The 17,342-nt window shown below is 39.9% G+C and overlaps 1 protein-coding gene across 2 annotated transcripts; it reads left to right on the top strand.

Moving 5' to 3' along the window:
• On the top strand, nucleotides 1-17,068 carry LOC142378100 (globoside alpha-1,3-N-acetylgalactosaminyltransferase 1-like). 2 transcript variants are annotated; one of them, XM_075462332.1, is made up of 11 exons: nucleotides 1-285; nucleotides 9,010-9,051; nucleotides 9,257-9,376; nucleotides 10,252-10,284; nucleotides 10,510-10,644; nucleotides 10,819-10,927; nucleotides 14,594-14,707; nucleotides 15,236-15,352; nucleotides 15,582-15,715; nucleotides 15,905-15,982; nucleotides 16,071-17,068. In XM_075462332.1, exons 1-11 carry the CDS (start codon nucleotides 221-223, stop codon nucleotides 16,216-16,218), a joined length of 1,095 nt encoding a protein of 364 aa, XP_075318447.1. In that variant the 5' UTR covers nucleotides 1-220; the 3' UTR covers nucleotides 16,219-17,068. The 2 variants fall into 2 exon arrangements, with proteins under 2 accessions (XP_075318447.1, XP_075318450.1); XM_075462335.1 differs by lacking the exon at nucleotides 1-285 and adding an exon at nucleotides 4,289-5,025.
• Nucleotides 17,069-17,342: the final 274 nt, after the last annotated feature.

Below are 17,342 nucleotides of genomic sequence, written 5' to 3' on the forward strand. Positions count from 1 at the left end.
TTTCTCTCTCCTCATACATAGAAACTCTCTGCTGATATCTGCCGAACCAGAAGAAGAAGAAGAAGAAGATATCTGCCGTATTTCCAAGAATCTAGTTCTTCCTGTTTCATTCACAATAGATTTAAGAACTCAACAAGGCGTGTTCTACTTAAAGAAGTCGGTGCTTCATAAATGTTTAGTCCGTTTTTTTCACCTGAAGTGAAATCGAAGTTGAGACGAAATGCTGCGAAACGCCTCCAAAACCCACGTTTTGATAAGCTTTGGGTTTCTTCTCGTCCTTATGTTGTAAGTATTTTCACCAGTTTTACTTTTCCCTCTATTTGGATCTTAATGGAATATAATGAAAATCATTTGATTTAAAAAATAAAATAAAACAACTGGGTAAATATTTAGAAATGTAAAGGAGTCGTTTTACGCGCTACTTGATATTGCTTTGTCAACAATGACGAAGAACGGTAACACGTTTGGTACGACTTGTCGTTTGGAAGTGTAGATTATAACTGGTAAAGACTGTTGTCGGTGGTCGTCAAATACTGTGTTGCATATTTTTCGTTGCACATTTTCGTCTCGCAACCATTCGTAGCTCAAAGCGGAAGTTTATTGGGCGAGGTTCGATCAATTCTTTCGATCTTAGCGCTCGTAAGCGCGTTTTAAAAAGCGTTAGATTGACCGGGTTCGCTCGAAATAAAACCAAAAGAAACCCCATCCTATTTCACTACCTCACTCCTGTCTTTCCGAAAGGCACCCGAACAGATGTACATATCCTCCCGAGAACAGGTGTTGTGCCGAATTCAGCACCCCTGCCGTCAGATGCACCCCCTCGCGGGAGCGAGCGCACACCACTCGTTTGTTCAGAAAGTGAAGCATTTGCCTAAACAAATGCTGGGGAACATATTATTCCACGAGTTCATCATTTATGAAGGAAATGGAAGAGAAGAACATCTGTTGCTTTCAGTCATTAAAAGTCTAAAGGGAGTGCACCCTCTTCCTCGGTGGCGTAGTGGGTTAAGCAGCCGCCCCATGTACAGAGGCTATTACTCCTCGCTGCAGCGGGCCCCGGTTCGAGTCCCGCACCGGACGGCCCTTTGCTGCATGTCTTACCCATCTCTCTGCCCCCTGCTTCCTGTCTCTCTCCAACTGTCTATCCATTAAAGGCTTAAAAAATAAATAAAAAGTCTAAAGAGTGTACCGATGTTCTTCTCAACACAAAATAGCGTTATAGCGGATGCAAAACAACACTTTTCTGTTCCGGGAAAATATATACCCCAGCCATAAGTACAAAATGAATGGACTTGATTTTTTCAAAACAAGGTGAATAGATTTGACTTGGGGTTTCACCAAGGGCGTCAGTTTGGTTTTAGAAGTGGTGGGGACAAAAAACGTAATGCGTTCTCTGCCCCCCACGGACCACCCACCATCCAGCACATTAAAAAGTAACGCATTCTAGATCGATTCCAGCGTCATGTTTAATAAGCGGCCCTTTTTTTGATGAACGCATACAGAGTTTATAAAATATATCCTTTAATGTCATGTTTCCATATCATTATGATATGATTCGAAAGTATGTATTTATTCATGAATTAATTACTGTTAATTAATTACGCTACTGTACTGTTTGTAAGAAAGGGGAAAAGTGCAACTGCAACTGCAGTTGTTAGTCCGGACAGACTATCAAAACAAACACAGACTTCGGCCAACGGGTCCTATAACTAAGCAGAAACCTGTAGTCTGTGGGGCTCCTCATTCCTCCTCATCGAGCCTCTCACTACCACCTTTCCATCAACTACATTTGACACTGAGCATATACAGAATGTTATTTTCAGGAGTTGCTAAAAAAAAACAAGCAAATAACTAGCTTAACCTTTCCTTGGCTAACCTAATACTAAAATGCTAACGCTGCACACGGAGACTTCATAGCCACCATGGCAAATTATATTCATAATATTATAGTCTACACATGACAAATATTTAACACACATTTCACACACAGACAATATTTCAGATGATTTCTATGGATCGTATACGGTTTGCTTATCATTACAAAACATGAATGTGGAAGGCTATTGAGTAGCCTACTGATAAAAATAAAACGTTAGACAATTTACCTTAACTGTGTATATACTCCTCCACAAATAACTTGTACCCTTTCCTCAGCCTGGACTGTGGTGTTGGTGAGTGTGACTCCACGACCCTGTGTATATCCTCTAAAGTTATCCTTGGAAGAACCACCAGCGAAGTTGCGAAGAAACGCTGCATTTTTGTTTGTGTAGAAGTAGCGCTAAATGAGTTTCGCCGGGAAAGCGGTTTACCCGGGGTCCGTTTCACAAAGCAGGTTCAACATACTCTGAGTCTATTCCTGATCTCTGAGTTGCTCTACTCTGAGATAGAAAACTCTGAGTTTTCGGTTCCAGAAACGCTGATTTGAGTGAGTTTAATCAACTCTGAGTAGGACCTTGAATTTAGCGACTTTAAAAAGCCAGCATCAATGGAGCCCCGATTCGACGAGTCACCATGGCAACGGGGAAGAGGAGGGGCTACGTTTTTCACCAACCTCGAATTGGAAATCTTAATGCGCTCATACGGCGAGTTTCAATACGTTTTTAGAAATAAGTGCAACACCGTTGCAGCAGCAAAAGTGTAAGTTTAAATGTAGTCCTTTGCAATCACAATAATATTACAGGGAAACTGCTTGAATGGTAGCCCATTCATTTATTTCATTTAGGTGCAATCCCGCGGGGGAGAAGCGGACTCTGCAGCAGTTTAAGATGAAATATAAAAACATTGTTCAAACAGGTGAGACCTCGGCATGGAGGTTCCTCATTTTGATCATGTTTTACACTGTAAAGTAAATATTAAGTGGCTATTTCACTGTGCAGTTATTTTATCCCCAACATAATGCTGTTTTCACACACATAAACTATGTCTTCTCATCTATATCATGTTCTGTTAAATAATTAAGCCTATTTAAACTAACACAGACTTCTACTCAGCCAACAGAAAGAAGGCAGATGCCCGTAAAACGGGTGCTGCCCAGCACCGCTGGGGAGGGCAGTGGCTGAGGGAATCCACCCCCAAGAAACGAGTGTCTTTATAAAATATAATAGGCCTATATAATTTTTTTTAAGCCTATTCATACAAATATTTATTTGTATTTTATGTCTTTTTTTTCTTTTGTCCCAACAAAATTCCGATGGTGCCGCTCAAAAAGATAATTGTCTGGAAATGCAAAAATCTATGCGCGGTCTGATAACCATCTCCTGAGGAATATTTATTTCTCTGCGCAATAATGCTGCACCTTCATCCACGGGATCGTTGTCAAAAGGACATGTTGGTGGAAACAGTCGCCTCCTGCTGTGCCTGATGGACTTCTATAAAAGAACTCGCTCTGCTGACTGAATGAATGAGGAAATCAGATGGCTGAAAGAGGTCGGAGACAGAGAGAAACTCAAGGTTTATTGAGTAAAAGTTTCTCTCATTTCAGGGTTAATCAACTCAGAGTTTTCACTAAACCTGCTTCGTGAAACAGACCTCTGGTGTGACGTCATTGGAATGCACCGACTCCGCTGTCATTTTACAACTTCATGTTTCTACAGTGGCTCACAGTCGGCAAATCAAACGACTAAATACCAAATTGGGGTTTTCACATGTTCGTGCGCGCCTATCGCATGATTTAGACTCGACGATTTCGGTTGAGAATGTGGGGATTTTTTTTCGGTCGCATCAGAGCACATTTTTAAAAGTCGTGGGGACAAAATTCAAATCATAAATAGTGGGGGGGACATGTCCCCACCGTCCCCCCCGTAATCGACGCCTATGGGTTTCACAAGACTAAATATGATTCCAGCTTTTGTTGCAAGGTTCAAAAGTAAGTGCTTTTATTTGTGTTAACCTGTAGGCTATGTAGGTCGAAACAATAGCCTTCTGATCCTGAATGTCACTATATGAAAATGTAATTTGATCTATGCCTGATAGACAAGTCATAGCATCTGTGTGTTTCTCACCATTAAAGGACATATTCTCATATTCAAAAGCTACACTTGTTTTTAAGAAATTAAATATTTTTCTTGCTGCTTTATAAGATAAAATACAATAAACCAATCCCCCATCCACCACTAACAAATCTGTTATCAGACCTATCATACTCATACATATATTGGCACCAAATTCATGCAGTTAACAGTACCTAATGCTGAGGTCAAAGAAATAAAATTGTGCAGATGGGGAGCATTTCATGGCAGGCCTTGTGTTCCCTTTCCTGTGATACAGCATGTACCCCCTGCTTAACTCTTACTGTAAAGCTGTCACATGCACTAAACTGACTCTGGTTAAACACACTAGTCTTATCTGTGTACTGTGAAAAGCATTTGATGCTGGGATTAACAGAAAAAAAATCAAGAGGGGGGTGCATATCATGGCAGGCCTGGTTTTCACTAAAAACCGGTTTTACTCGCTCCTTCTGAAAAAGGGAGGGTCACCCCTAGTAACCTTCACATACCAGGCATACAAGTGTTGCGTCACCTCAACAGGCTGTTTTTCCCGAATTTACATAAACAATGCAGAGCCAGGAGCAATTCAGAAAAAACATGTACATTCTACGTCACACTGAAAAAAGGCGTTGCCCACTTGGGATTATGCCCGCCCATGGAAACCTGCCCCCCTCGGACGGAATGGATAGGTACAGGTACTAGTGAAGACACGCGACTCGCTGCCTGCGGAGTTGAGAAGCTAATCAGCTAACTTTTTATCAGCATGGCGGAACATACTCGTACGTGTGCAATCTGTGGCAATAAAGCATCGTCGATGCATATGTTGCCCAAGAATGAGGATGATAGGAAGAGATGGCTGGAGTTCATCTACGGAACATCACAACAAATTAAGTTTAACAAGACGCTAGTGTTGTGTACCACACATTTCCTGGACAGCGACTTCAAAAACTTGGGCAAGTACAACAGGGGTTTTGCTACAAAGCTGTTTCTACGACCTGGGTCTATACCATCACGAAGAACAGGCACCAGCCCACAGGCGGTAAGTCGTTGATTGTTAACTTTTGCACCCAAGTTTTTGTTACAAACACAGCATGTTAATTTCATTCCGTGGCAGTCTGTGTTATGGGTACAGAGGTCCGTTTCATGAAGCAGGTTTAGTGAAAACTCTGAGTAGATTAACCCTGAAATGAGGGAAACTCTGAGTTTTCCGTTTCACAAAGGGAGGTAACTCAACCCCAAGAAAGAGGGGTAACTCTAGCCTGTTTCACAAAGAGAGGTAACTTAACCTCTCGGTCAATTACCGTAGTAAGCAAGCTTTGAGCCACAGATGCGATAGTCTACATACCTGGCGAATCTCCCGGCAGCAAACATTCTCTTCTTCCGTGGACATTTTTTCACAGTTCCCGCAAGTGCACCTAACAAACATTACTCGTATTAGACCATTTATATCTCATATTGGATATACTATTACCGAATGATAATTCTGTGTTGGTAAGTGAACTGTTATCTGATATTCAATGTGTAGATTGGCATGCTAGTTACCTGAGGAATTTAATAGGAAGATGAGTCTTTCTGGCAAAGTAGGCAAATAAAATCAACAAACTGAAAGATTGCAAAGACTAACAGCGTAAAGTATCAGCCCTCGGTCAAAATATTTGTGTATTATGATTTAAAAAGCAGCAATTGTTAAAACGCTAAGCATAACGATAGACAAGAAACTTTGAGGATAAATATTGAGGTGCAAATATTACCAGTCAGAAACGCTCATTGATAAACGAAGAGCAACCGGTTGTTGTTCCTCCTCGACTTCCCCTTCGTCCTCTGATCTGTTTTTCCACCTGCCGGAATAAGCACCCGGAGTTTGATAGGTCTGATAACAGATATGTTAGTGGTGGATGGGGGATTGGTTTATTGTATTTTATCTTATAAAGCAGCAAGAAAAATATTTAATTTCTTAAAAACAAGTGTAGCTTTTGAATATGAGAATATGTCCTTTAATGGTGAGAAACACACAGATGCTATGACTTGTCTATCAGGCATAGATCAAATTACATTTTCATATAGTGATATTCAGGATCAGAAGGCTATTGTTTCGACCTACATAGCCTACAGGTTAACACAAATAAAAGCACTTACTTTTGAACCTTGCAACAAAAGCTGGAATCATATTTAGTCTTGTGAAACCCCAAGTCAAATCTATTCACCTTGTTTTGAAAAAATCAAGTCCATTCATTTTGTACTTATGGCTGGGGTATATATTTTCCCAGAACAGAAAAGTGTTGTTTTGCGTCCGCTATAACGCTATTTTGTGTTGAGAAGAACATCGGTACACTCTTTAGACTTTTTATTTATTTTTTATGCCTTTAATGGATAGACAGTTGGAGAGAGACAGGAAGCAGGGGGCAGAGAGATGGGTAAGACATGCAGCAAAGGGCCGTCCGATGTGGGACTCGAACCGGGGCCCGCTGCAGCGAGGACTATAGCCTCTGTACATGGGGCGGCTGCTTAACCCACTACGCCACCGAGGAAGAGGGGGCGCACCCTTTAGACTTTTAATGACTGAAAGCAACAGATGTTCTTCTCTTCCATTTCCTTCATAAATAATTAAATCGTAGAATAATATGTTCCCCAGCATTTGTTTAGGCAAATGCTTCACTTTCTGAACAAACGAGTGGTGTGCGCTCGCTCCCGCGAGGGGGTGCATCTGACGGCAGGGGTGCTGAAGTCGGCACAACACCTGCAATGCGTTTTGTTTTCTGTCCGGAAAAAGAGATTTACAGCTTTATTTGGATTTTTTTTAAAACGGTCCACATGAGTGAGACCTGGTTTGCTGTGGTGACACCCCGGGCTTTCCAGTCATATGCGGTTTGTTGGAGGACCGTTTTTGTTTTGTTTTTTTCAATAAAGCGGCGAAACTTACAGTTTCTTAGCTTCTCACAGAGGACAGAAACGCACGGCTGGGTCTCGATAGGATAGTACGGAAGCCGAGAATGGCCATGGATTTTTTTTTATGCATTGTTAACGACTTATTATTTCAAAGTTGTAAAAAAAAAAAAAAAAAAAAAAAAGACTTATTATTTCAAAGTTGTAAAAAAAAAAAAAAAAAAAGACTTATTATTTCAAAGTTGTAAAAAAAAAAAAAGCTACTTATTATCTCGTTACCTCGATATAACAAAGATCATTTTCTCGTGATAATCAATTTCAACCTAAAAGAGCTGCCACGAAAAGCTTCTGTAGCTACTGGCTGTAGCTGTAGCCTCCCGCTAAGTTCCACTTTACGGTAGTTTGTTTAATTGACTGGGTTTGTTTAGGGGCTACAAACAAAGCAAGGCTGCTCAATTTCTCCATTGATAAAATAAATTCACAACTCTACAACATAAAAATTCATGTAGAATATAGCATATACTTTGTTGTCTACAGTTGTAGATCAACACTCATCTTACATTGAAGCTATCAGATCAAGGAAGTGACGTCGACGCAGCTTTAGCAGCAGAAAAGCTATCAGGCTTGTGTTGATGATATGATAATAATAAACTCCTGGACTATGTACAAACTTCCAAATGCATCGTTTTGTGAGTACAGACCATATTTGTACTACTGTAGAAGTTTGGTGTCATGGCATGTGATTTTAGTGTGGTAATTTTGGAGATACTGCCTGGGTCCATTCGGAATAACTCAGTAACTCGGCTGATGTTCAGCCAATATCGGAAAAACTTGGCTGGATGTCACGGTTCAAATGACCCCAGGGTGAATCTACTCCGAACCATCACTTTAAGTAGCTTAGAGCGCAAGTTTACTTTTATTTTACTTTTTTTTTTTTCTTCTTCTTCCTCGTCGAATTTCTGTCGTCATCTGGTATAAGTGATACAATTCGCTATGAATCGCGCGCAAAGCAGCATGGGAAGAACCAGACGCCATTTGATAGACATTCGTAGCGCCCAATAAACGGCTCTAGGCATTCGTAAACCACGCCTCAAATACGAGAAAATGCACACCTAGTTCCCAGACCACCATCTCATCGACATTGTGGACGCGTCAGCCAGGCTACATTTTGACAGAAATTTTGACAGAATTACACATCACATTTGGGGAGTTCCTGGTTTGCAACTAAGTGTTACTGTTTGTTTTTCCTTTTGAGGAGTTTTCCGCGTGGCTGCGCTTAGGTTTTCCACCTGCACCCTTGACATTTAGGTGACTCTGAAGGTCTTACTTTGTGCTGGTTCTGTGCTTTGAGTGCTTTCAGTTTGAAGTTAACCAGTTTCTACATAGTTTTCCATTCAAATGTTGGGCCAGTTTTGCATACCATACAAAGCATTGTATGTTCATGGTAACTAAGAAGCACCTGAACTTTGATTATTCAAAGATTAATCATTGTATCTGATTAAATATTTCAGTATTTTAGACGCCATGGAAAAAACATAAAAGCTTGTTTTTCTGTCTGATTAATTGATTTGTAAAACTCAGTTTGAACCATTGTGCCGCTCCTTTCTCTAGTTATCCATTTCTCGCATTTCTCTAGATTGTTCAGTGTATTTGTTGCCTGCGCTCTTCACTTGTGCTTCTTTGGTTCCGGTTTTAGCACTTTGTCACAGTTGTTACTTGCCCTTTCCCAGCTCCAGCTCACCTGACTGCAATCTAGGAATTCAAACAAACGTACTGAAATGAATATGCTGCACAGATCAGAAATGCATGTGATTGCATGCATTGTCGGTGCAATAATGCAGCTTACTTTAACGCTGATCAAACCTTTCCAGAGCAATAACATCTGTTACTAGTCATTCCTAAAACTTTTTTCAGCAAGTGAAAGATAAGTACGACAATGTGTTGGCTTTTTCTCTTCTTTTTTCTTTGCCCAAATAAATGCAGGTCAAGTTATACATGAATTGTTTCTCCAGTCTAAACCTTTTTACTATGTTTATGCCATGTCCTGAAGACAGTTTTTTTTTTTTTTTTTTTTTAGGGAAAAAGTCTTACTGAACACGAATATTATTGAAATAATAAATTGGGGTTTTTGTCGTTTTAGCATCATCTATGTCTACTCGAAACATTCCTCCTCATCTTTCATGTAAGTGTTCGAGTTTCCTGCAGCACAGGAACTGAATAAAACCGACATGCATCAGTCAGTAGAAAGCTGTTTTGATTAAAACTGAACTCGTTTGTCCTGTAACTATGTCTTACTCCTTCATTCATTAAATGAATTCCATCTTGTCACATAATTTGAAAATGCATTTTTTTTTTTTTCATAATTCATTTTCTAATTCATTTTTAAGACTGGACTTTCCAGACTTGACAAAGTCTGAGCCAGGTAATGATGCTTTAGAGGACATGTTCAAGACTAACAGTTGTCAGGAGAAAAACTGGAGTATCGGAGACCTGACAATGAAACCTGGGTGAGAATTCACTTTTCTATTGACTACAGCACTTTTACACTTACCAACGATGTTGCCAACCACCCTTAACACAAATAATACAGTGTATAAGAACCCACACATCTGAACACAGTACATCCCAGACTACGAGATACATTTATGAGTTCTGAATTTTAAGTGTGGCTCTCTAAGCCACATTCCAACTTTCGCCCGACTCTGTCAGCCTCACCAATTGCTCAATATTCAGTGACTGAAATTTGTATGGAATACACACATAAACAGAAGGATGATTTAGACAGCTTTTACTGTAATCACATTTAATACAGAAAAACTCTTATCTGTTTTCTCCAATGCTTTTCATTTTCCTGCACCCACATTTTGATTCTTTGTTGAATGAAGTATGCTCGGTTATATCTTAGTTATTTCGTCCTGCATAAAAAATTTAGAAAGAGAAATTTTTACATTTAGGCTTAAAATGACCCCAAGTCCCAGAGAATGAAAGGACCGAGCCATAGATTACTACATCCAATGCAGTTTTATGTACAAAGTACCGCATTGTGCTTCAAAGATGCAATCCAATTCAAGCCACGGACAGTACACTCATCTCTCACGGTCCCATTATTTACCCTTATACATTTCCCAAGGCACATTAACTAACACACACAAACAGCATGATAATGACAAAATATAGGTTTTCCCTGTGATTTGGTCCTTTGGTGTTTGTTTTTTATGGATTTCATTACGCTGTCATTATTTTTGTGTAAATGTTGCTTTACTGTATCTATTATCTTAATTATTGTCTTTATGTGCTACACCTAATCTATATTTAACAAAGGCAAAAAGACTCCTCTTTTTGAAATATAATGTTGTATATGACTTTTGCTCTCCTTCTCTAGAGTAAGTTATGCTCAGCCAAGCACACAGACAGGGTAAGCTATCCAAAAATGTTATGTATGTACATGTATGTATGATATGATATGTATATGTATTAGTAAATATGTGTGTGTATTACATATATGTACACTGTTGGTCATAAAGTTGAAATAATTTTGCTGTCAGACACATTCCTCTGAAACTTTTGACTTTGTCCCAAACAATATGGAGGGCACTGTGAGTATATAAGATCTGTTTTGAACTTTCCATGTTTTCAACAGACGCACTGATGTGAACTCGGTGACAAACTGGAATGTGCCCCTGGTTTGGGAAGGAACCTTCGATCCGGTGGTTATTGATGCGATCTATCAGAAAATGGACCCACGAGTCGCTGTAGTGGTTTTTGCTGTTGGCAAGTATGTACACAAGATGTTCTCACAGAAATTATTAGTATCCTGTGACGGGAAGTTAGTTTTGATCTGACTTTCAGTCAGCTGCTTCATTCAAATAATAGATAGATTTTCTTTTGTATTACTTGTCTTTTGTCTTTCTAACCAAGTGATTGTGTTTGTTTCCATTCGTCTGAACAGATATACCCGCTTTCTGAAAGGCTTCATGGAGTCGGGTGAAAAGCACTTTCTTGTTGGCTTCAGGGTCACTTACTATATCTTTACAGACAATAAAGACGATGTTCCAAAAGTAAGTTGGCCTTCTTAACCTGTCTAATTTTGAGCCAATGTGCACAGTATAAAGCCACTTACAAACTTGCATGTGATACTGCCATATTATACCTGATAGTCACTGGTGGTCTGTCTGCTTTTGAGCATACTGTGACTTGCAAAATTTGAATTGTTGGCTTTATGGAAGATGAACTGATACCAAAAAGTCCAATCCAGCCATTTTCTATACTGAGCAGTTTTCAGCTGAACATCTAAACAAGCCCAATGCATTTTTGAAAGAAATGTTTCACTCTGATAAAGTTTAAATAGAACTTTTTGGCTGCTGTATGAAAAAGTGTACAGAATTTTTTATTTTTTTTTAAAAGGTCTACTAACTGTTAGGCGTTGCGATTGACCGATTCCGTGCTTGTGTGCATCCAGCAGCAAGTATGGATTCAATGAAATACTAGCTAATTTTGGCACAGCAATGTCTGTAAAAATGTTATTGATAATATGGGGATTTCACAACATAGTGAGTCTGAAAAACACTCCAGAGTCCATGTACTTGGCCATATTAAAGGTTAGCATGCATGAATCCCCATCATAAATGGCAAATTCTGAAAGCTGGCTGAACAATATATCCGTTTTTTTTTTGTGATTACTCCTAAAAACTCCTATCTCTTTCTCTTAACTCTTTTCAGTGACTTCATTAAAGAAGGTCATGGGGTTAAGGAAAGTCAGTCAGAACTAAGGAAAAGACTACTGCGCAGCACTGTAGCTGCAAATGTTCAATAAATATTCCTAAAATCTTGAATATAGTGGAGCGGCTAAGAGCTGATTTTAGGCAGAATCGTGCATTTGGTGATACAAGCATGAAAATTGGCATGAGCAGTCTCCATGAGTGACTTCACAAGAAACGATTATGTGACTTTTCTGCTCCATTATTACAGACAACTGGACTTTTTCTTTGATCTTGAAGACGTTTCACCTCTCATTCGAAAGGCTTTTTCGCTCATCAGGGTGCCTGTTGTTCAAGTTATTTTCGTCTACCTGTCTGAAAGGGCAAGTTTCGGTCTCAGGGTCCAAGGTGTGAATGTCTGTGAAACTGCCTGATGAGGAGAGATAATGCTGCACTGTAGGTGGTGGGAAGGTTATACCTGTCACCATCTCTGTTCAAAGATGGTTTTACCGGTTTAACAGATGGCCTCCTTTACTCCTCTCTCAAACCGTCTGTCTTCTCTGTACAGAATGTGTACATTACTTCCCTCAAATAAGTGCCCCCTATTCTTCATGTAGGTCAGTAATATTCTACAAAACAAGTCGTCGAAAGCAATCTCATCCCTTTTTTTACTCAGAGGAATGATTACTAGGATCTAATAAGCTGAAACTTTGAAGCGTTTTTATTTCTGGTAATAGAAAGGATCATAGACTTCAGCAATGATCAAAATGACACGCAGAGGGCAATCCTATAACACAACTTCTTAAAACATGAACACGGGTATGGCTATTTACCTCGGGGTTGCAGCAGCAATAATTCCCCTGAAGGGGTTGAAGCTGCAGAACGTACTCCTGATCTCAGATCTGATTTCTATCCAATGTTTTGTGAAAGAGATGATAAGATGATTTTCTTAGAATTTTAAAGAACTCGAATTGCTCTTAACATGGCTGCTCCTTGGATCGTTCTAGGTAATTTCACTCATTTGTGAACCTTCTTCAATGATTGACCAGGCCCGAGGCCCTAAGACCTCTGTATTGTCTGATGCTTGGGGCTTGTGGCTCGGGGAGGATCTGTATGAAGCAGTATTCAAGGAGGGTGAAATGTGGTTAGTTATTCAGGAATGCACACAAGGTTCAAATCTAATCCCAGTCTGGTCCTTTGACAAAAACTGTACAAACTCCATCTCCACCTGAGTGCCCAGAATGAGGTTAGAGAGGGCTGTATTTGTTTCATTCAGCAACAGAAGTCCAGATTTAATTTAGCTGGATGGTGTGGCCTCATTTTGTGCCAAAAAATGCTGCTCTTTTGCAGTAGGATTACATGGTGATAACTTATGTGTCTACATCAATACTGAATGGTGTGAAAACTGCAAGTCTCCAGTTACTGTTCACCACTGGAGTTGCAGTTTTAGGTGCAGTATGGGACGACACCCTTCTCCCTAATGCCCTGAGGCTCTAATTTGATACACTACTACATACAATTGATTGAGAAAAACACTACAAAGAGCTGATCCACAGAAAGCTGCTGATCTAGACACCGCTCCTAGCTGAGCGCTCAACAGCTGGCAGTTGTTCCTCCTGACTAAATGTAGACAGATTTGCTGACTTTCAAACAATGTGAACTCAAAAACACTGTGACAGAATTAGAAATTGTGAAGTGATTACAGCTCTCCTGTAAACTGCTATCCAAACTGAGGAGTAGATTTTCTAAGAAAACAGAAGTAACCGCCACTCTCCACAATTTTCTCCACAAGGTTTGTCTTACAACGAGTTTTGTAGCGGTTGAGGTTTTGGCTTAGTTGGCATAATCAAATTCAAGGTGTGCCAAGTACATTTTATTGTAGCATGAGCCTGAATCACTTACTCTAAAGTTCAGCTCTGTGTAGCCCTAACTGAAAGGGTTTTCAAAATATAATTACCTGGTCAAATTTTGGAAGTTATAGGAAAACCTAAGTGTCCTGTGCCTAGAGAAGGCATGAATTCCCTTTGACAGTCAGTGGGGTTACATGGCTTACAAAGGATCAGATAATTGGCTAAATTACAATGAGATAAAGTTATTAAGTTCATGTAGACACCTTAATCTGACAAGAAATTGGATCGGATCGGATTACTCGCGATCGGATTAAAGTGATACTCCGGAGTAGATTCAACCTGGGGTCATTTGAACCGTGATATCCAGCCAAGTAGCCTACCCGCAGTTTTTTCGATATTGGCTGAACATCAGCTGAGTTACTGAGTTATCCCGAATAGCTTCGTACAAGGGTTAGTGGATCCTGGTCCGTATCTCCAAAATTACCACACTAAAATCACATGCCATGACACCAAACTTCTACAGTAGTACAAATATGGTCTGTACTCACAAAGCGATGCATTTGGAAGTTTGACAATAGTCCAGGAGTTTATTATTATCAACACAAGCCTGATAGCTTCTCTGCAGCTAAAGCTGCGTTGACGTCACTTCAGGGAGCTGGGAGCTTCAAAGTAAGATGAGGGTTGATCTACTACTGTAGACAACCAACTCTACAACATAAAAATTCATAAAAAAAACATGTAGAATATAGCATATACTTTGTCTACAGTAGTAGATCAACCCTCATCACTGTCTGCGTCAGTGCCTCGTTAGCCGTTTAGCGTCACATTTAACAACAAAACAAAACCCGTAAAAGTAAGGACAGCTACCGACCACCACACACCTCCGTCAGATGCGTTCTATAGAACCATGAAAAGACCTGACCTCGGAGAAGGAGCTAAATAGTTATAGGAACTGAGGGAGATAGCCCCGAGTTCCTGTATGTCAGAACACGGGAGAAAACGGCCCCGGAGATTAAAAGGTTTTTAGAACTGCCAAAGGTTCCTACAGTCCGAAAGCGGCTATTGTTGTGTCTGGGAGGGAAACCCAGGCATCAAAAGGCACTTTTACCATTTCTACTTGCACATTCCTTTTGGGTGTCATTTGTTGTTAATTTGCTTTATTTCTTTGACTATTCAGATTGAATTTGGTAAAGGCCGTGGTGTTTCAATCATCGCTGTCCCTAGTGCCAACCGCTGGCAGGACGTCGTACTCGGCAGGATGAAATGGGCCACCATCACCATTGACAAACAGGTAGACAGTTGAGCACACAAAATATGTCAAGAAAGCCAATGTTTTGTTTTTTTCTTTTAGTTACAGAACCAGATGCTTCAATGTATTTACCACACAACATTTTGTCAACATGTAGCTGGGCAAAATCTGGGAAAACTTTTTTTTTAATAACCACTCATGCATGAAGAGTTTTATCAACACTCATTGAGTCGTTTTAACCCTTGTTGTGGAGAAAAGAGTAGTCGGACTTGTCTTTGTCAGCCTCTTACGGGGAATTTATCAATCGGAACAACATGTACATGGCAGCATACACAGAAATTCCCAACGAAAACAGCTTGTGAGATCCTCTTATACTTCCTCATGCCATTCTGTGCTTATGTGGCCTAAACCCAATCTCTGTCAGACACCACCGTGTCTGAGATTGCTGCAACATCTTCGTCATCGCCTGGACAGAGAACATTCTGACACTCAATAATATGTGGTTCTAGCAGTGTCAAGACCCTGCTCTCTCCCAGACCCTCACCCCTGTCCTATCTCTCATGGTTTCAGATTCGAAATGAGGCAGATTATCTTTTTATGATGGATATCGACAGTGTCTTCCACAACCGTTTTGGAGCAGAGTCTCTCAGTCGGCTGTCTGCTGTACTTCACCGTGGCTACTACAAGGTTTCCCCCTCTTTCTATACCATCTTCATATCAAGTCAATTAAAGCCTTTATTGTATGGTCTATATATAACTAAATGACAACATAATATGATCATTTTAAGATCCTTATGTTAACTTTTACACAGCCACCTATTTTAATAATCCCCACATCATTGTCTACCCTCACAGATGAGCACTAAAGGCTTTGACTATTTTCAATGATTTGTCATTTTCTCCTTTTTACACTCAGAACACAGATAGGGACAAGTTTCCTTATGAGCGTCGGCCTTTGTCCAAGGCATACATTCCTGCCGGTGCAGGAGACTATTATTACACCGCAGCTGTGTGGGGTGGATACCTGGAGGATATGTACCAGCTTGTCAAGTAAGTCAACAAGAAAAACAATTCTAGATATATGTTGTAGCTCTGATTGATTAATGGATATTGTGAGGAACAAGAGAGTTTATTGACATATATTGGGCCGTCACAACCCTGTTCAACTTGAAATGAGGTTATGTCTAACTTCAGCAGCAGTGCCTTGTCCGACAGTTCTACCGCTTTTATTTTGATCAGGTACTGCCATGAGCAATCGGTGGAAGATTCCAAGAACAAAATAGAAGCTGTGTGGCAGGAGGAGAGCCATCTGAACAGGTAAATTGTTAAACACGGAAATCGCAAAACATGGAAGTATTATGTCCCATTAGTATGTTGCAACTCTGCCTGTCTGCTTGTCATGCAGGTATTTGCTATACAACAAGCCAACCAAGGTGCTGTCTCCAGAATATCTGTGGTCGGATTACGATCAGAAACCAGCAGACATTAAAGTCATCAGGATCTCCCAGTTGGTCAAGAATTACGCAGAAGTACGACCCAATGGTGGCCACTGATGTCTCACTGATTATGTTTAAAACATAGCACCTCAGGAGTTGGTATCACTGGTAAAGGTTTAGTATATTTTGTATATTTTGGAAAAGAAGTGTGAAACGGATTTAAATACACAGACTCAGGGTTTTTGGGCACACCCTAAGGCCTTCCTATATTTCCTAAAGGGTATTTTGTGTTTGGTTGTTTTTGGAAGGGAGAACATTGAATTTAAGATATAAATGTTATATTGAGAAAAATCTATATAAGTTATCTGTGTGCAGCTTTGGGGGCAGGGAAAGTAGTGTATTGTATTGCAGGGTATTATATTCTCATGAGAATTCTAGGCTATAGAAGTGTGCATCAGCAGTCTTTTAGTTAACAAGCAAATTAGATAACTGTAGTTGTTAAAGGGGAAGTTTATTTTTTTAAACCTGGACCTTATTTCTGGCATAAGATACGTTCATCTACTCACTGATAACAGTTTTGTGAATATTGGCATCCCAGTAGACACGTGTGTGTAGAAAGCCCCCCGATAGCCCCCCCGACTTTCACCAAACTGTAATCGGTGAGTAGATGAACGTATTTTATGCCAGAAATAAGGTCCAGGTTTGAAAAAAAAAAAAACTTTCCCTTTAAACCGTTGATGGAATTTTTTTCCTGAGGTCTGTATCAAAGGCTGCTAGATTTCTAATTCTAATCTAGATTTCTTCCTTTTCAACCCCTTTTTTTGGGGGGAATGCTGAAATATTCTAGAAATGTGGATTCAAGCTTTACATGACTTGCAAATCAATAAATGTGATATTTAATTAAATGTAACTCACTGACAACATAAATTGATGGTGGGCAAATCAATAAAAAAATAATTGGAAATTATTTTTGAAAATCATTCATGTTGCATTCTTGGCAACCTTCCCAGGGTGTAGGCCTTATCTCACCCTGTGACAGTTGAGATAAGCTTCAGCCTGTTCTCAGCACTGAGCAAAAAGGGTGTGGATCTGTGTTTCTAAAGAAGACCTGACTTGTCTGTATGTGTTTCAAAACTCTGCTTTGATGCTAGTTTGTATTACTGCACCTGACTTGAGTAAATAGAATGATCGTATAAGTATTAAAGGGCTTATGGAAATATGTCCCTATGATCCTCTTGTTC

Source organism: Odontesthes bonariensis, chromosome 1, assembly GCF_027942865.1.
Source record: "Odontesthes bonariensis isolate fOdoBon6 chromosome 1, fOdoBon6.hap1, whole genome shotgun sequence".
NCBI lineage: Eukaryota > Metazoa > Chordata > Actinopteri > Atheriniformes > Atherinopsidae > Odontesthes > Odontesthes bonariensis.